Source organism: Pristis pectinata, chromosome 32 (assembly GCF_009764475.1).
Source record: "Pristis pectinata isolate sPriPec2 chromosome 32, sPriPec2.1.pri, whole genome shotgun sequence".
Taxonomy (NCBI): Eukaryota; Metazoa; Chordata; class Chondrichthyes; order Rhinopristiformes; family Pristidae; genus Pristis; species Pristis pectinata.
In genome coordinates this window covers 7,964,370-7,985,165 of record NC_067436.1, presented here as the reverse complement: position 1 = coordinate 7,985,165, position 20,796 = coordinate 7,964,370, and the positions used below count along the sequence as shown (strand labels likewise).

Below are 20,796 nucleotides of genomic sequence, written 5' to 3'. Positions count from 1 at the left end.
CCCTGGCCCCTGCTCCACTCAGTGCCATCCAGTTGCGGTGAGAGGGCCGTAAACAAGCACCGGGTCCCTCTGGACCGGTGTAAGGAAATTGGTGGCTCTCATAGGCAGCCATCAGGAATGCCTGCAAAATGGCAGGACCCAAGGTAGGGTCAGATGCATGTGAGGCATCCCAAGGTGTAAGGCCTTAGGTCATCACTGGGCATCGTGTTTGTTTTACAGTGAAATGGGTGCGATGCTGAGCCAGTTCTCTGTGAATGATGTGGTGATAATGTGAGAAAGTGCATTATCTGGTGTGCTACTGAGGGATAGGAAGTTCAATTTCCAGTTCATGCTGAGACCCCCGAGCTCAGCCAAGAGGGTGACAGGGTGGAAGGGGTCAGGTATTCCATGGGCCTTGGGCTCCATGGAGGGGAAATTTCAGACCCTGAGCCAAAACTGGTGACACTTGTGGAAACAGTCACGGTGATTTCTAAGAGGAGGGATTCAAGGAAGAAAGAGTGATACAAAAATCAATACTTCACGTCACACAGTGAAGAATTTGTAGGGAAGAGATCTATGCAGGACGAGCGGGAGAAGGGAATGTCACACTTACCTTTCATCCATTTCTCCTCAGACTTTAAACTTGAGGGGTCATCACCCTTCCTGTAACCTGTCAGGCGCATTTTGTCTCCATCAGATGCTGTAGAATAGAGTCTTTCCTCTGTAAAGAGAGGTAAAAGTGCACACACACTGAGTGAACTGGTCCTAGACCTCCAATATAATGTGAATTGAAACTGCAGGGAGGACCTACCGACAAACCAATGAAGCAAAGCCTTGTTGTGGAGTCTTCGGGCAGACACGTGGTCCCAAGACAAGCTTATTCCCAGTGACAAATGCATTCAATTCATTGTTAAACTGTAAAAGAAAGTTGGTCAGTAGTTTTACCTTTTAAAATTAATGGATTTCTCTCTTGTAATGGACATACAGTAAAGGAGGAAAAGATTATTCCTGATATGCAAACAGCAGTCATGCACTCAATGGGCCAAATGGCCTCCTTCCATGCTGCAGCCTTTGTGATCCTGTGAAATTAATGCTGCAGGGTCTCTCTGTATCTTTATACAGTGACCAGGATGGTAAATGGTGAACTCATTTCATCTCTGCCACAAATCCCCAGGTTTTATCCCACACTTTCCTGCCTCTGAACACATTTCACCTGAAATCAGTTTACACAGAAACAGCACAGTCCCCACAGTCAGTGAGAGATGAAATAGTCCTTGTTACAGTTCAGCTCCTTCTCGGACAGGTACCAGGCATTTCAGAGACCACATCAACGGAATTGTTCAACTTGCACTGTTGAAGGGGGAACACTGTTTCCCACACATTAACATTGCAACAAAGTGGTGTCATTTCACGGGATCTCCATTACCACACTGCGGGTTTTGGACTGGGAGATTCACAGTGACTCCAGAGGGAGAACGTTCCCACCAGTGGCAGAATCACGAAGGAGGGGGTGTGCTTACAAGGTCAGGGGGCAGTCACTTAAACCTGAGGTGTGTAGGTGTTGAATCAGTGGAATTCTCTGCACCAGAGGGTGTCACTGGGGAGGTTCACCCCAACTCCAGGAGACTGTGTAGAACAAACTAGATTTGGGTAGCCGTCCATTGGGCACTCCGACCTCCAGGGATATGCACACAGCAGGCAGGTGGTCTAATATCAGCTGCTGCACACCACCAGACAAGGCTAAAATTGTTCCCGCTCTGTTTCCCCCTGCCTTCCCCAACCTTCATGGTGAAAGGCACGATTCTAGTGAATATGTTAAAGAATTTGTCCACAGTTACTTACAAGCAGCCAACACTGTGGGCTCATCCAATTGGTTCCACACAGAATGAAATGAGTTTCATTGAACTTGTGCAAGATCATGATATAATTCCCACAGGGACTCTGGAAAATAAAGGATTTGAATGTTTAAACACTCACTCAAAGAAACCAGGCTCCTGATACCCAGTAAAAGAGACATCATTCACAAGGTGTTTCCAATACATGAAAAGCTAAACATCACAGCTCCACGACCAACACCAACTCCAAGAGGAGCGAGGGCTGGGGATAGGCTGAGGTTTGTTTGGGGTGGAGATGAGGTATCTCCCTGTAGAATGGTGACACCATCTCCTTGGCCATCAGGCTGAGAGGAAAGAGAAGGAGGAACCACCTCACTAAGGGGTGGAGAGGGTTGCTGGAGATGCAGCCTGGTATTTCAGAGGGACTCTGGAGGGAACAGATGTAACATCCTTCCCAAAACCAATGAGCTGAAGGTCTAATGTTGCAGAGTCCCTGGGCACTGAGAAAGCACTAGAGACAGACGTGGCCACCAGTCCCACACAGAGAAAGTGTCCTCTACCAACATCAGAATCTCCAGAGGGAGCAGCACTGCAGGACTTTGGCAGGTAAGACCCTGTCCTCAGTGCTGAGATTGCAGCTCACATAACTTGATGGGTTTTTATCCCAGGTCCAGAGTTATAATTGAAACAGTCAATCAGTAACTGCCTTGGCAACACAGGGTCACCAGGAGAGGAAATTCCAGGAGCCACGTCACAGCTCAGTGACTTCGTAAAACTGTTGGCTCCGTTTGGAAGATGGTTTGGTCCCGAGAAGTTTAATGACAAATACACATTCAAGAAAACAGCTACAGAGGGTAAATACTTGAGTCAGGATCATCTTTGAGCCTGGTGCTGGTATATTACAGCCCTGCAGAGTTTGAACAAATGAATGAACTGAAAGTAATTCCAGAGCAGAACTCACCGCATTGTTTCCTCGGCATTCTTTAGAAACACCAGGTACATTGATCTGTAGGGTGAAGAGACAGGAACCATGACCACTGCTGGACAATCCCCATTTGTACAAACAGGTGACAGAGCTGATTTCACTCCTCCTTTCTATCATTATAAGATGTTCTGTGCTGTACAACTCAATGACTGAGTTATTCTTACTGAATTCATCCAAGACTTTTCCTACTGTGGTCCTTTGAGGACTAGTGTGGTAAAGCCATTCGTGGAGATATTCCAGGGACATTCTCACTACTTCAGACACTGGTCCCTTAGAAAGACGTGAGGGACAAGATGGCAAAAATGGATCGAGAAACTAGATGGAACAGCGGAGTGAACAAACAAGAGTAAATGTTGAAAGAAATATTTCATACTTTTCAGTGGATCTACAGCCATTGAGAAAGCCATGCATGGGCAAGAATTGAGAAAGCAAGAATCAAGAAACCAAAAGAAAAAGTCCTCTATTGCAAAATCGATGGAATATTTTTTCTTTCTTTAATTCTACTGGCCTCCCCTGAGATCAGACTTGAAATATTATTCCCAATAAGTTGGTTCTACCATAGAAACAAAGGACTGCAGATGCTGGAATCTAGATGAAAAACATGATGATGCTGGAGGGACTCAGCAGGCCAGGCAGCATCCGTGGAGAAAAGCAGGCGGTCAACGTTTCGGGTCAGGACCCTTCTTCAGCACTGAAGATAGGAAAAGGGGAAGCCCAATATATAGGAGGGAAAAGCAGAGCAGTGATAGGTGGACAAAAGAGGGGAGGTGGGGTGGGTACAGGGTGGTGATAGGTAGATGCAAGTAAGAGATAGTGATAGGCAGGTGCGGGGGAGGAGGGGAGAGCAGATCCACTGGGGGATGGGTCAAAGGTAAGGAGAGAAAGGAAAAAAAAAGTGTTGAAAAAAAAGGCATGAAAAGGGAAGATGAGAAGCATGGTGGTGGTGGTGGTGGTGGGGGGGGTGGTGGTTTCTGGGGAAGGGGGTGGGTATTACTTAAAGTGGGAGAATTCACTTGGTTCTACCGTACCGTTTCTGATGTGTGCGAGACAAAGCTTATGCGATAAAGGGCTCCATTTCCACCAACGTAAACAGTGTTTCCCTCACGGAGAGTGGTGGCAAATTCTTCAGCTTGGTTAACACAGCCCGATCTTGAATTTCATCTGTGAAGGTACAGAGGAGGCACGATTACTTTGGTTACTTAACTTACCCAAAAATATAAAGGGTCAGATTTGCACAACAGAGAAACAGGCCCCTTCGGCCCACTGTGTCCATGCCGACCATCATGTCCGTCTATACTAATCCACTGCCTGCATTAATTCCATATCCCTCCACACCCTGCTCATTCAAATACCCGTCAAAATGCATCCTAAACGTTGTTACTGTTGCTGGCTCCACCATGTCCTCCGGCAGCTCATTGGATACAAACGACACTTTGTGTGAAAAATATACGCCTCACATTTAAGATAAGATATCTTTATCAGTCACATGTACATCAAACACACAGTGAAATGCGTCATTTGTGTAGAGTGTTCTGGGGGCAGCCCGCATGTGTCGCCACGCTGTCCAGCGCCAGCAAAAAACATGTCCACAACTTCCTAACCCGTACGGTCTTTGGGAATGTGGGAGGAAAACTAGAGCACCCGGAGGAAAACCCACGCAGACACGGGGAGAACGTACAAACTCCTTACAGACAGCAGTGGGAATTGAACCCCGGTCGTTGGCGCTGTAATAGCGTTACACTAACCCCTACACTACCGTGCCTGCCCTTTTCCTTTAAACCTGCTCTCTCTCACCTTAAACCTTTGCAGTCTAGTTTTATTCACCCTACCATGGAAAACAGACCATCTCCCTCAATCCCCCTCATTATTCAATATACCTCTGTCCTGTCACCTTTCGGCTTCTTTTGCTCCAGGGAAAACAGTCCCAACCCATTCAATCTCTTTTTATAATTCAGGCCCTCCAGTCCAGGCAACATACTGCGGAATCTTTTCTGCATCCCTTGCAGTTTAATCACGTCGGCTGGTTCCAAAGACAAATTTGACCCAAAGTGCTGCCTGAGGAAAAAGAACTGGCTGGAAGTAAAGGAGAAGAGTTCACGGTAATTGCCTGGAGAAGTGTGCAGTCTGCCCCTAGTACAGACCAGAGACACCCTCGCACCCCCGGGACCCAGGACTCCCGTCCCCGCCACTCCCCCCACTCCGCTCCGACTCACCGCTCAGGTCCAGTTTGAGCCGGGGTGAAGAATTACCCGCAACCGGGCTCAGCAACACAAGGAGAACAGGCAGCAGGGCGACCATATCTACAGCGGTGAGCCGAGCGTCCGACACTGCTCGCTGCCAGTTGAGGTCTCAGACCGGGGAGGGGGGCGGGGCAGCTACGACACCAGATTAAACAACACGATGATGCTGGAGGAACTCAGCGGACCGGGCAGCATCGGTGGAGAAACGCAGGCGATCAACAGGTCAGGACCCTTCTTCAAGATTGAAGTTAGGGAAAGGGGGAAGCCCAATATATAGGAGGGAAAAGCTGAGCAGTGATAGGTGGGCAGAAGAGGGGAGGTGGGGTGGGCACAGGGTGGTGATAGGTAGGTGCAGGTAAGAGGTGGTGATAGGCAGGTGCGGGGAGGAGGGGGAGCAGATCGGGGTGGGGGCCGATAGGTCAAAGGTAAGAAGAGAGAGGGAAAAGAGGCTAGCAAGGTGAAGAAGCATGGTTGGGTGGGGTTACCTAAAGTGGGAGAACTCAATGTTCATGCTGTTAGGCTGCAAGGTTCCAAGACGGAAAATGAGGTGCTGTTCCTCATTGCAGGGGTGATGGGTCAAAAGTAAGGAGTTAAAAAGGGGGGTAGACAAAAGAGAGATAGGCTAGGAAAGGGAAGAGGCATGGTTGGGGCAGGGGTGGAGGGGTGTGGGGATTACCTAAAGTGGGAGAATTCAATGTTCGTGCCGTTAGGCTGCAAGGTTACAAGACGGAAAATGAGGCGCTGTTCCTCCAGTTTGCGCTTGGAATTCTCCTGGCAGTGGAGGAGGCCGAGGACTGACATATCAGTGGGAGGGGGTGTTGAAGTGACTGGCAACAGGGAGATGCAGATCGCGGTTACGGACAGAGCGCAGGTGTTCTGCGAAACAGTCACCTAGTCTGCATTTGGTCTCACGGATGTAGAGGAGGCCACACTCGGAGCACCGAATGCAGTAGATGATATTAAGGGAGGTGCAGGTGAATCTCTGTCTCACCTGAAAATACTCTTTGGGTCCCTGGATGGAGGTGGTGTAGGGGCAGGTGTTGCACCTATGGCCGGGGCAGTGGAAGTTCCCGGGGTGCGAGCGGGATGGGTTGGGGGGGGGGGTGGAGTGAACTAGGGAGTCGCGGAGAGAGCAGTCCCTGTGAAAGGCAGAAAGGAGTGGGTCTCCAACGGGACCCATCACCAAGTATCATTCTCCGCCACTTCCGCCATCTCCAATGGGACCCCATCACTAAGTCTCTCATGATGAGGCTTTCCACTCCAGGACATCCGAGATGTCCAACTTCTTTTCTAACTGTCTTCCCCCTGACTGTGGTCGAGAGAGCTCGCACCCACATCTCTGCCATTTCCCGCACCTCCGCTCTCACCCCCACCCCTCCCAGACCCAACAGGGATAGGGTCCCCCTTGTCCTCACATTTCATCCCACCAGCCTACGTATCCAACACGTCATTCTTTGCCCCTTCCGCCATCTCCAACGGGACCCCACCACCAAGTTGCTCTGTTTGGCCTCTTCTATATAGGTGAGACCAAACGCAGACTAGGTGACCGTTTCACCCGCGCTCCGTAACCGCGATCTGCATCTCCCCGTTGCCAGTCACTTCAACTCCCCCTCCCACACTATCACTGATATGTCAGTCCTTGGCCTCCTCCAATGCCAGGAGAATTCCAAGCGCAAACTGGAGGAACAGCACCTCATTTTCCATCTTGGAACCTTGCAGCCGAACAGCATGAACATTGAATTCTCCCACTTTAGGTAATCCCCACCCCCTTTCCCCAAACCCAACCCCCCCCCCAGCATGCTTCTTCCCTTTCCTAGCCTCTTTTTCCTCTCTCTTCTTACCTTTGACCCATCCCTGGTGGATCTGCTCTCCCCTCCTCCCCCACACTGGCTTATCACCATCTCTTACCTGCATCTACCTATCACCACCTTGTGCCCACCCTGCGTCCCCCCTTTTGTCCACCTATCACTGCTCTGCTTTTCCCTCCTACATATTGGGCTTCCAGTTTTCCTATCTTCAGTCCTGAAGAAGGGTCCTGACCCGAAAAGTTGACCGCCTGCTGAGTTCCTCCAGCATCACCGTGTTTTTCATCTAGATTCCAGCATCTGCAGTCCTTTATTTCTTTAGGACGGTGGGCTGGGGGCATGGCCCAGGGGCGGGATCACTTCTCTGAGCCCGCCCCACCCCGCCCCATCTACCTCCCACGGAGATTCACTGCCCGGGATGTGGCTTCACATCCCGGGACTGGCAAGAAAAGAGATGAAGGAACAACTTCTTGTTATTTCAATAAATATACTTTATTCATAATATATATTTTAAATACAAGTGGTGCATCTGTTTCTCTACACTCACTGTACTGTCAATTCAATATATTCTCTTCCAAGGTCGAGAGGGTTGAGAGCTTCAAGTTCCTGGGAGTGAACATCACCAATAGCCTGTCCTGGTCCAACCACGTAGATGCCACGGCCAAGAAAGCTCACCAGCGCCTCTACTCCCTCAGGAGGCTAAAGAAATTTGGCATGGCCCCTTTGACACTCACTAATTTTTATTGATGCACTATAGAAAGCATCCTATCCGGATGCATCACGGCTTGGCACGGCAACTGCTCTGCCCAAGACCGCAAGATACTGCAGAGAGTTGTAGACCCAGCTCAGTGCGTCACAGAAACCAGCCTCCCTTCCATGGACTCTGTCTATACCTCTCGCTGCCTTGGTGAAGCAGCCAGCATAATCAAAGACCCCACCCACCCGGGTCATTCTCTCTTCTCTCCTCTCCCACCAGGCAGAAGATACGAAAACCTGAAAGCACGTACCGCCAGGCTTAAGGACAGCTTTTATCCTGCTGTTATAAAGCTATTGAATGGTGCCCTAATACAATAATATGGACTCTTGACCTCTTATCTACCTCGTTATGACCTTGCACCTTATTGTCTACCTGCACTGCACTTTGTAACACTATATTCTGCATTCTGTTATTGTCATACCTTGTACTACCTCAATGCACTGTGTAATGAATTGATCTGTATGAATGGTATGCGAGACAAGATCTTTACTGTACCTCGGTACATGTGACAATAATAAACCTATTTACAATGCATCAACGCCATTCTTGTTTGATCTTTCAGCCATGCACCACTGAAGCATTTGAGAGGCTCTTACACAAGACCCTGCCCCTCAGTGTCCAGTGGTGACAGGACTCCAGAACGCAGCCCTTCCATCCAGAGCTTTTACAGTAACTGCACTAGGCTCTTTATCCTTCTAGTGAAGGCACTCCCACAGAGCTGTTGGTAGGAAGTTTCTGGAGTTAGACCCAGTGACGATGAAAGAACGGCGATGCATTGCTAAATCAGGAAGGTGTGCAGGTTTAGGGGGAACCTGCAGATGGTGGCATTCACCTGCTACCATTTTCCCTGTTGGTGGGGGAGCTTGCTGCTTTGGGAGGTGTGGTCGGAGCAGCCTGGGGATGTAACTGGTGCGTTTGTAGATACGTTGCAGCACTGCTATTGGTGGAATGAGCAAATATTCAGGGTGTTGATAAGGTGCCAATCAAACAGGTTGCTTGATGGTGTGAAGCCTTAAGGAGTTCATACGTTATCCCCGTGTCTGTGTGGGTTTCCTCCGGGTGGTCCGGTTTCCTCCCACATTACAAAGACGTATGGGTTAGGAAGTTGTGGGCATGCTACATTGGCGCCGGAAGTGTAGCGACACTTGCGGGCTGCCCCCAGAACACTCTACACGAAAAAATGCATTTCACTGTGTGTTTCAATGTACATGTGACTAATAAAGATATCTTGTCTTATCTTGTACGTAGTTGGAACTGCAGTCATGTAGACTTGAGATTCTATCATCCTCCCTCCTCCAACTTCCCCTTACCCAACCCCTTCCTTCCCTCGGGACCGTCTCCCTTTCAACCTCTTGCCCCTTCACTAACACTCTCCCTCAGTAACCACCTCAATAATGAGAGCAGTTTTACCAGAGCTTAGTCCAGTAGAAGGAGCTGAAAGCTGACTGACATCAGGGTTCAGTCTGACACTCAGTGCTCGCAGTGCCCCACAGGTCAGTGATCCCACAAAAACTGGATCAGATTAAATGTCTGCAGTCCTGTCCCATCCACTGATGTAGGGCTGTGCTCTACAGACTCTGGGTCCTACACTGAATAGGAACTGGAATTGGTTTTTATTGTCACATGTAGCAAGATGGGACCAAGACCCCTGTACTCTGTTGTCACAGTGAAAAGCTTTTGTTTGCATTCCATCCAGACAGATCATTCCCTACATAAGTAGATCGAGGCAGTACAAAAGGAAAAACAATGCAGAATTTGGTGTTACAGTTACAGAGAAAATTGCAGAGCAGGTAGACAAATAAAGTGCAAGGGCCAAAGTAAGTATATATGCTTTGCTGTTTCACAAAGCAAAACAAGTTAGAAATGTTAATGATAGCAAATAATTGGGAACAGTATCCATTGGCAAGGCCATTTAGTGTCACCTTACTGTAGTCTATATGTGTGTGAGGGTACCTTTAAGAACTGTGCGTGCCAGGCGATATGACTTCCACTATATTGTAGCAACCACTGAAGTTGGTTGCATGTTTCGTAAGTTCAATATCAGCTACACCATGTGTACGTTTAGCCATATCTCCTTCTTCACTGAACAGCAAAACAGAGGTGATAAAGTCTACACGTCACAGCAGCCACACAGCAAGGCATCTGAGCAATCTCACATCTTCACCGATAGAGGAGACAGAAGCGGACAGAGAGCAGAAATTATGTGGGGTGGTGATGGTGGGGAACAGCGAGCCAGTGGGGGGATGAGGAAGTGGGTGGTGACCAGCAGAGAGGGGAAGGTGTGGAGGGTGTGCTGCTTTACAAACTTGACCTTTGCTTTAATAAAGAACTCATGTTTGCAATTTCTTTATGCGGACTGAAATCTTTCAACAGAGACATTGTTGAAAGAACCTGTTGAAATGAGTTTCACAGAGGTGATAAAGCCTACACATCACACCGGCCCCACCGGGAGGGGAAGCAGCAGCCACACAGGAGACCAAGGCAGTTCCGAGTAATCTCACATCTTCACCGAAGTTGTCCTGAACTATCCCCATATCCACTGACTCCCTTAACACCCTGAAATCTATCGATCTCCATTTCAAAGGAACTCAGTGACTGGACTGCACCCACCCCTCCAGCAACCCATCACTCTCCATGAAGACATTTCTTCTCACCTCAGTCCTCAGTAGCTGACCCCTTATTCTGAGACTTTGACCCCTGATTCTGGACTGCAGCCGTGAGCCCACCGAAGTCTGGAGGAGGCACATGGGGCCGATTTCTTTTGGTGGTTGAATTTGTAAAATCATAGCCTCCAGATCCCTTTGTCTGGGAGGGGTTGAGATGGGGGTGTGGACCGTGAGCACATGTTGGGTACATGGTGTGTGAGTGTGAGCAGTTCAGAACGATCCCTCATCCCATCCTTGGCCGTGCCTGCACCTCTCCCGTGGCTCCAAGTCAGTGAACACGATCAACATCATCCTGACTTGGAAATACATCACACCATTCCTTTATTGTCACTGGATCTAAATCCTGGAACCTCCACCTTCCCCAGAAGAACCACAGTAGTTCAAGAAGGTGGCTTCTCGAGGGCAATGAGGAATGGTCCCTGCACAGTTACCCACTATAAGGAGGTTTCTAGTGTGTAATTGGCTGTGACCTCGGTAAAAGCCCCTCTGGTCAACAGGAATGTGCTTTGGATTCAGTGAGCCCCTTCCAGTGTGTTCACCAGGAAACTGTATCAGCTGGAGCTGGAAGTGCAGAAGGGCCTTTACACCAGGCAGTTCCTGAGCACACACCGATGTGGTTGTACTGAGGGTGGCCAAGGGTTACTCTGGTGAGGAACAGCAACGTATTTAAACAACTGTGAGAGGAATAATTTATTGAGCTCTTACACAGAAAGTGCATTATCTACACAAGTGTGGCTTGTTGAGTTTCAGAGTTCTGGGAAACGGCCCAAGCATAGTTCCTGTGTTTTCCTGGTTTTCAGTTGCTTCGCAGTGAAGTACACAGCACAGAATTTCTAAATGTTAAAGAAACATTGCTAAACATATGCCTCAATCTAAACCTGGTGATGTGGGACTTCAGGCTGCTGTACCTCCTGCCCGATGGTAGCTGCAAGAAGATGGCACGGCCCGGATGGTGGGGGTCCTTGGTGACGGATGTTGCCTTCTTGAGGCAGCGCTTCCTGTAGATACCACCGATGGTGGGGAGGGATCTGCCCGTGGTGTATTGGGCAGAGTCCACCGCTCTCTGCAGCTTCTTGCATTCCTGTGCACCTTGCTCCATAAAATGCAGCTGTTCCTGCTGTTCAGTACACAGGGAGTCCTGTGCTGCAGCCTCACACAGTTTGGCCCTGAGCTTTAGCTGTGCTACTGTCAGCATGCCCTTCTGTTTGAAAGGGAAGGAACGGCAGGGTTCTGATGAAGGAACATAGGAATGGAACAACTTGGAAGTAGTATTCCAAGGGCCAAACACTTGACCAATGACTTCTATCCGAGAACCTTTCAGTTAATACTTAAAATTATGTTGACGTCATGAAGCAATAACAGAAATGTGAATATTTAGAATCGTATTAGTTACTTGGCACATTCCACTTTTATCGCTTGTTGTTTCCGTTTGGTTCTTCCAGCAGCTGATAAGAAGCTGTGAGCCAGGATGTGTAACTGTGCTGCAGGAGACACAAACAATTGAGAATGCAGTTGGGGACAGTCCTTGGCAGAGTGCAGGATTTCCATATCATCTGACTACCCACTGTGAGGAGCAGAGGTCACATCCTCTCGAGAGAGTTCAACAAGGATTACACTGAGATAAAAAAAATCCCAGTTTTAGCCCCTAATCTAACTAGCCTTTAACCACCCTAACCCAGCCAGCCCTTACTTAGACCCCTGACCTAACCAGCCTATATCCTACCAGTCCCTAACTTAATTAACCCCTAATTACCAGCCCCTAACTAACCAGCTCCTAACCTAACCAGCTCTTAACCTAACCATCCCTCAAACTAATCAATCCCTTAACTACCCAGCTCCTAACCTCGAACATCCCCAACCTAATCAGTGCTAAACTAACCAGCTCCTAACCTAACCGTTCCTTATCCAAACCATCCTCTAATCTAATTAGCCTTTCACCAACCCCCATTCTAAACAGTCCCTAACTCAACCAGCTCTTAACCAGCTCATGATCTAACTAGCCTCTAACATAACCAATCTCTAACCATCTTCAGCATTTGATCTCGTTGGATCCTTTATTTCACTACTGCCCACACACAGACCAAATCCCCTATATCCAATATAAAACAGAAAATGTTGGAAACACTCAGCGGGTCAGGCAGCATTTGTGGAGAGAGAAACAGTTAACACTTTCAGTCCAGGATCCTTTTCATGTTCCCCTGTATTCAGTGTTTCTCTCAGGTGAGAAGTGTGTGTAGTCTCCAGTGACTCTCCCTCACAACTTGCCTGAGCCAGGTTAGTGGGCTCGGCAGCTTCCTGGCTCTGTCGGGACTCTCCTGCCTTTTCCAGTCCCTATCCAGATATTCCTCTGGGTTAATACCTCGTCTGTACGATGGCTGCCATGATGGTTCACACCCTTTCAGCTGAAGTATCAGCAGAGTCCTGGAGTCCACAACCTGCTGACTTGGAGACGAGAGAGTTGCTGACTGAGTCTCAGCTGTTGTACCAGGTGAATCAATCGTTAGAATGTGAGAGTCGGGTGAACAGATGCCGTCTTCTGTCTTGTGAGAGGAAGGCTGAGGCCTGATACAACAGAGGCTGTTAAGAAGATGAAGGGTTGTCAGAAGCAGAACATTTTCACCTGTGGGAAAGAGCGTGATCAACGGCTGCCAAAATACGACGGTCTTTGAGAGGGAATCAGAAGGAACTTCCCAAAGAGCAGTGAGGATGTGGACCTCACCCCCACAGGCAGAGGTTGAGGTGGATAGTACAGATGTATTGAAGGGCAGGATGGATAAACGCATGAGGGGGAGGGAAGAGAGGGTCAAATGAGGAAAGAAAGGAAGAGGAGGCTCAAATGGAGGATAAGTGCTGGCATAGACTAGATGGGCCAAGTGGCCTACTTCAGTGCTATATATCCTGGGTAATCCACTACCTGGAAGTTGCCCTCCAAACCATGCACCATCCTGACTTGGAAATACATCACCGTTCCTTCACCGTCGTTGGCTCGGAATCCTGGAGCCCCCTCCCTAACAACATTGTGGGTGTCCCCACACCTCAGGGACTGCATTGGTTCAAGAGGGCAGCTCATCACCACCTTCTCTGAGGTAACTAGGGATGGGCCATTAAATGCTGGCTTAGCCTGCGAAGTCCACATCTCTTCAATGAATAGAAATCCCATTTAATTAGCGTGTTTATCATGGATTTTTCACTTTGAAGGAGTTGTTTATGAAAGAGAAATTCAGAGATGAAAAAATAAGCATGATCACCTCCACCTTGTGTCCATAAAGAGGACATGAAGGTCTTGTTGTCTACTTCCTCAATCTGCTGCCTGGATTGGTTGCACTGTCAGAGTGTAAACTCAGGCAGCTGCCTGATCATCTGTTCCCCAGGCAGCAGATAACTGTTCCCTGATAAACCCAGCTGGTCCTCAAAACAATCACTGACCAGAGGACGATTTTCTGTTTCTTCTGCTGGTTACAGAGATTTTTATTTCATTTCATTGAAAATAAAAACACAGCAAAAACCCCCACAGTCAGTAAATGTTTCTCTCCATATCATGGTGCAATCAAATCAACACCTTCTACTTGCCCTGCATCAGTCACCTGTGTTTCCTCTTTGTACTATGAACACAGGAAGGGTTTCATCACAAACAGCAATGGGACAAGTGAAATGAAGACATTTCACCACAAGAACCTATCACAACAGAAATCACACAGAGACCAGTGACAACTCCGAGAGCATCATTCCCGCACTCGGCTTCCCCTGCGGATCCCAAGTCTCCCAAAAAAATCAGCTGGAGGAGCTCAGGGTCCGGAGTTGGGGGCATTCGCTGAAGCACCTGGTCTGAAAAGCCCCCAACTCCAGTCCCAAGTCCTGCAACTGGTTCTCTGCATTCCAAAGGTCAAACGTTGGATGGAAGAAGAGAACGTACTTATTTTGTAATAGAAGGTTTACCGTCCGCACTGGACATAATCATGGAACCCTCATGCATCCCTCCCACCCCACAGACTCACCCCTCCCCATCCCACCTCTCCCCAACCTCTTCCCATCCAGGACTCTCCCCACCCTCTCCCAGCAACAGAGACATTATCCCCACATCTAACCTGCCAAGTCTCCTATGAACAGTGTCAATGAGATCACCTCCACTCTTCCAAGCCAGAGAATCAGAGACCCAGACTGTCTAACCCCTCCCTTGGCAACACCCATCTGGTGAAACTTCATCGCAGTCCCGCTATTTTTGTTTATTTTTCATTTCAAATATAAATTTTATTCATAGAAAATACCTACAGACAAAAAGAAGTGTGCGGCTCTCTTTGCATTCATAGTGTCGGTTAGTCCATACATTCACAGTGTCATCAGTTCTATAGATTAGCAGTGTTCACACATTCTGTGCACAGCGCACCATTGTCACTCACATGGTCTCCTGGGATGATACAAGTCAAGTGTTTGAGGAAGTTTCTACCTCAGACTCAGCCCCTCTGTGTCTAGTTGCAGAAGGAGCCTAGACTGAGGTCCTTCCCCACAGAGCCTTTGGGGCTGCACCGAGCTTCAGTGCATCCCTCAGCACGTACTCCTGCAGCCTGGAATGTGCCACTTGGTAGCATTCCCTTACGGATATCTCATTGTACCGGAAGACAAAGTGTGTCTTTCACTGAGTTGCATGCTCTTCCAGCAGCACTTGATGTCCATCTCTGCGTGTGTCCTGGGGAACAGCCATAGATCAGAGAGTTCTCTGTTACACACACTCTCTCTGTCACAAAGAGGACGAGAGATCCACCCAACACCCAGGCAGGGTCTTTGCTCCCTCTCTCAGTAACACTGTGGAGCTTTCTTTGTCCTACATTACAATGTGGACGTGCAGCAAATGTGAAGTGTTGCACCTTGGAGACAGTACAATGTCAATGGCAAGACCATTATAACAGTGTTGATGAGCAGAGGGATATTGGGTCCAGTTCACCGCTCCCTGAAAGTGCTGCACAGGTTGATAGGGCGGTAAAGAAGGCATATGGCATGCTGCAGCTTTATAAAACTCTGGTTAGGCCACATCTGGTGTATTGCCTTCAATTCTGGTCGCCCCATTATAGGAAGGATGTCAAGGCTCAGGACGGGGTGCAGAAGAGGTTTACCAAGATGCTGTCTTGGTACCAAGGTTGGTACCTTACTTTTCTTCTTTCGAACAGTGGCAGCATGTTCAGTGTTTATCCCCCATTCTATCTCCTTTTTTATATCCTCTAATCTGTTTGGTTCCGAGTCCCAGTGTCTTTACCATTCAGCAGACACAGCTTAATGTCTCAGCTGCAGGGATGGTTCTCTGACAGTGCAGCACTCCCTCAGAACTGCCCCAGAGCACCAGCCCAGACCCTGGAGTGAGACTGGAACTCGTGACCCACTGAGTAAGATGCAAGGACGGAAACCACCCCAGCGCTGTTTCAAATCTTGTTCTGGCCAATTTCATGATTCTTCTTTTGCTGGGAAACTGAACGGTGTTGAACGCAGTGCTGGTGTAGCATAGCCAGCATAGGATAAGTCCAATCCCTGGCCCACAGTGTGACTTGGGTTGTGCACTGACAGCAGAGAACCATTGCGTGTAACCCCCGCGTTATGTGGGAAAGTTTTCTTTATACTTCCATTGGGAGGGGTGGGAGTTACTGGCAGCATTTATTATTCATCCCTGAGCTGAGCACATTGGTGGGTCTGGGTCCCACACTGGCCAGGGTGGTGAATGTGGGAGGAATCCTTCACAAAGGGCGGTAGTGAACCAGTGGGTTTCTTGACAACCCTGTAGTCTGATGAATGTTCCCTCAGTGGGATCATTAACTGTTTCTCTATCCACAGATGTTTAGTTTTCCTAGTCTTTTCTATTATATTGTATATATCCTACAGCACAAGTTTCCACCGCCTTAACCACAAACAATTCATTACAGAGGACTGGGTGCTGAATGCGCTGATAACTGTCCCCAATAAGCCATTTCGACTCATCCTATCACAGACATCCCCTTTGTTCTACACATCCCTCCCCCTCCTTTCCTCCAACTGAAAACCTACTTGCATCTCTCTCCTAGTTCTGATGAAGGGTCACAGACCCGAAATGTTGACGGTTCCTCTTTCCACAACTGCCTGACTTGCAGAATTTTTCCAGCATTTTCTGTTTCTGTTTCAGATCTTCAGCATCTGCAGAATTTTTGATTTTCATTTATGTGGCTTCACTGTTACTGGATTTAATTCCTGATTTAATTACCTGTATTTAAATTCCCAGCTGCAACAGTGCCTCCTGATTAATGATCCAATAACAACAACCACACTTCCGAACCTCCGTAGCTGAGGACACCACTGCTGGGCATTCGGGAGGCTGAGAGTTTGTGTGATGGTCTGTTGTGGGAGGTTGAGGACAGCGTGAATGGCCACTAGGAGGGCCATTATCTCTGAGACGTGTCACTCTGAGGCTGCTACTCTTGTCTCAGTGGCCTGCCCCACAAGTAATTCCTCAATGGTTATTCATCCTTTGAAAGATCAGCTGTTGTCACCAAAAGCTGGGCTTGACTCCGCAGAATGTACCCCGCAGACACAATGAACCCACGGACACAACAAACCCCAGATGATTCACTCTTGCCTGTTGCTTTGTTACAGTCTTCTCATTAAAGGCGACGAAATCAAGTTCACTGAAAAGGCCCATTTCTTGTGGCCAATATTATACAAAGACAGTATCCAAGAACAGAAGAATAGGACTTTTCTTTGTCCGGTCTTTTATGTTGGGAATAACAAGTCACAGATAATCGGTAATTGGTTTATTATTGTCACATGTACTGAGATACAGTGAAAAGCTTTTGTTTACATGTCATCCAGACAGATCACTCCATACATAAGTACATCGGGGTAGTACAAAAGGAAAAGCAATAACAGAATGCAGAATATAGTGTTACAGTTACAGAGAAAGTGCAGTGCAGGCAGACGATAAGGTGCAAGAGCCATGATGAGGCAGAATGAGAGATCAAGAGACCATCTTCATCAACCTCCTGTGAGTGCAGCTCACTAAATAACGAGTGAAAGAGAAGCAGGTTACTCGTCCACTGAAGCCAGCTCTGTCGATCAATGAGCTCGGCCAATCCCGTACCTTGCCCACTTACCCCACCACCCCCCATCTTCAGAAATGGATCCAGATAACCTCTGACTGCACCCGATGGCTGGAAGTGGAGCTGAGGCAGGATAGTCCAGGCAAAGTTCTCCTCAGTCCAAAATGGTTGTCCTCCTTCTGAGACCAGGCCCCTGGTCCAAAGAAAGGGGAGACTGTAGTAGTTCAGAGGGCAGAGCATCCAAAGGTCCAGAGGCATGAGTTCAAATCCCACCACAGCGACTGAGGAATTTAGATGATTGTAATTAAATGAATCTGAACTTAAAAACCTGGTATCAGCTGTGGTGACCGTGAAAGTAACTGGCTGTGATACACGTCCAACTGGTTCACTGATGTTCTCCCGGGAAGGGAATCTCCTGTCCTCACCAGTCTGGCTCATGTGACTCTTCACCCACTAATAAGGTTGGCTTTTCAGTCTTGGGGACAATTGAGGCAGATGACAAACGTGTGCATGTGCTCCCTCCAGAGGTCAGAAAAGTTAAGGACCTGCATGTTCCTATGAATGGTCATTAGTGGAAGGACTACCTGCGTACCATGAGACAGGAAGCTATTTGACCCACTGAATCCCTGCTGGCTCCCAATAGATCAATCCCATCAGTCTCATTCCCTTATTTCTCCGTAACCCCACAACATTCTCTCTCACACGTACATCAGCTCCCTTTTACTCTTTTGCCACTAACCTACACACTAGGGGGGCAATTGACAGCAGCCAATTAACCTACCGATCCGCACATCTTTGGGATGTGGGAGGAAACCGGAGCACCCGGGGGAAACCCACAGGGAGAACGTGCAAACTCCACACAGGCAGCACCCGCGGTTGAGACTGAACCCGGCTCTCTGGAGCTGTGAGGCAGCGGCTCTGCTGGTTGGAAGTCGAGAGGTTAACCGTTCACCTTCAGAGTGTCAGTTTCCAGGACGTGCTGCTGAAGGGACAGAGGAAGCGGAAAACCTTGGTGAGTAGCTGGTAAAGATAAGGGACTGCCTGGAGACTGGGAAGGGGGCAAGAGACAAACTCTGCCGATATCCCCCTCCCACTATCCCCTTTCAGGACATTCCCTCCTGGGACCCGATCTCTAAGCCTCCTCCCAACCCGGGCACCCTGTTTGAGCCGGGGTGAAGAATAACCCACAACCGGGCTCAGCAACGTGAGAACAGGCAGCAGGGTGACCATATCTACAGCGGTGAGCTGGGTGTCCGACATTGCTCACTGGGGACTTGGGGGGGGGAGGGGGGCGGGAGCTTAGCGTGGAGATACGTGGGCTGGGGGGCAGGGTGTGAGAGGAGAAAGAGGTGGTGCTTTGGTGGAGGCGGGGCCTGGGAGGGCGGGATTACAGTGCTGAGTCCCTCCTCCTCACTGTGAGACGCCACTGGATGGCTCAGCACATGGGTCCATTGACTGTGATGGGGATGGGGTATTTTATGTCCAAACCTTTTTGGGAGAGGTCGCCCTACAACCCAAAGCGCTCGGGTCAAATTCAACCAGACCCTCTTTTAGTCATATTCCTGAGATCACTATAATCCCAGAACAACCCCTTTTCTTTAATTCTCACTTTACAAACCATCCCTAAGTGACAAACACCTGACTTATAGACACCCCTACATACGATCGAGCTCCCATAATATTATTAAATTCAAAAGTCTGACGTGCGTACATGCAAACGGCAGAACTAGCTTCCTCTCTCTACTTTTAGTAATCGTTCTTATCAGTCTTGTGTGCATTTGATGCCATTCATTACAAACTGTGGTGATATGATCACTGTATTGAGTGATTTTTGTGCATTTTCTGATTTACAGACAAAATCGATTTAAGGACGTGTATAAAAATGGAACCTGTTCGTTACCAGGGACTGCCTGTACTGGACAACATTCAGCAATGTGACACAGTCGCACACAGTCACACACAATCCAGTGAACAGATCCACACTGAGGGAATCCAGTGTGTCTTCAGACCAAAGCAACAGTGTTCCTCTTGGTTGATGTTATATGTTTGAAAGCATAATTACATTGAATTATATTTTGGCCTTTTTCATTCCTGGAGGCTTAAGAGACTTTGTCAAAGCAACATCCCACCATTGATTTTAAAACATTTACTGCTTTGCAAGTGAACCAAAACTTTAAAGACACAAAAGACGCCAGATGCTGGAATCTGGGACAAAAGACAGAACGCTGGAAGAACTCAGCGGGTCAGGCAGCATCTGTGGAGACGACAGGTGGAAATCAATGCGTTGGGTCAAGTCCTGATGCAGGGTCTCGACCTGAAATGTCAACTTGCACCTTTTGCCTCCACAGAGGCTGCCTGACCTGCTGAGTTTTTCCAGCGTTCTGTCTTTTGAACCAAAACATTAATTTTTTAAAACTACAAAAGTTTCACCTCACCTTTCCTGTATTTTGTTTTCACTGTTCGCTCTGACCACAAATCAGACTCCTGGCAGGTCACAGCCTCCAGTGTTCCGGTTGCCCGATATACTGTCGGTGTCGGCTCTCCACTGGAAACCCCGCCCTCATGTCATGTTTGGCACTCATCGGGTTTGCAAATGGGTTAACAACTGATCCAGGGCCACAAAATATACCCAGGGCTGCCAACAGTGTTAAAACAACAAACATCAAACATCCGATTCCCTCTGAGCCCAAGTGAACATGTGGATTCAAACGGCAGGACATTAACTTTAGACGAAAATACGTATTTTTAATTCTGCAATTAAGTTATTTATTAAGTTCAGATTCAATACATCTCTACTAATATTCAACAACATTCATGCAAGACACCAAGTGGATTTTGAGGCTCATTAACAGGTTGTTGTTACATTCTTCTCTGCTTTAAAGATTTCAACCAGTGTAAAAAAGTTTCAAACATGAGAAAAAGCTGCAGATTTTGGAAACCTGAAATAAAAACAGAAAATGCTGGAAACGCTCAGCAGGTCAGGCAGCATCTGTGGAGAGAGAAACTGAGTTGAAGTTTCAGTCAAAGACCCTTCATCAGAATTGGGAAAAAGAGGAAATATCTTAGTGTGCTAGTAATTGTGGAAAGGGACTGGGAATCTCCACAGGATTTCTCCCTGGATCTCCCAAGAATCAAGACCAGGAGGGGTTGGGAGTGTGGGGGCTTGATGAGGGTTCAAAGTATTTCAAGTGAACAGACGTTCAGGGAGTTCAGACGTTTTCAGTAGCTGGTTTGGAGGTGATTGAACAGCCGGTGGTCATTGTGACCAACAATGTGAATCAATTCAGCATCGCCACAGTAGCAGTGGGCGAGTCATGAGTGAGGGTAGGTTACAGGGAAATGAGGGGGGGAATAAAACTATGGGTTTGTTCTGACGGGAGCTGGCATAGGCACGATGGGCCGAACAACCTCCGTCAGCGTCATGGTGAGTAAGTGATTCCAATGGGAGAAGAGCCTCCAGCTGCAGATACACCCACT

At 48.2% G+C, this 20,796-nt stretch overlaps 1 protein-coding gene across 1 annotated transcript in view; it reads right to left on the bottom strand.

The window, feature by feature from the left end:
* Nucleotides 1-20,796, bottom strand: part of LOC127585154 (semaphorin-4D-like) — a 159,133-nt gene that overhangs the window by 12,122 nt on the left and 126,215 nt on the right. The window contains exon 2 of the mRNA XM_052042368.1: nucleotides 593-750. Within this exon, the coding sequence (XP_051898328.1) occupies nucleotides 593-662 (70 nt within the window). The 5' untranslated portion in view covers nucleotides 663-750. The remainder of the gene's footprint in view (nucleotides 1-592; nucleotides 751-20,796) is intronic.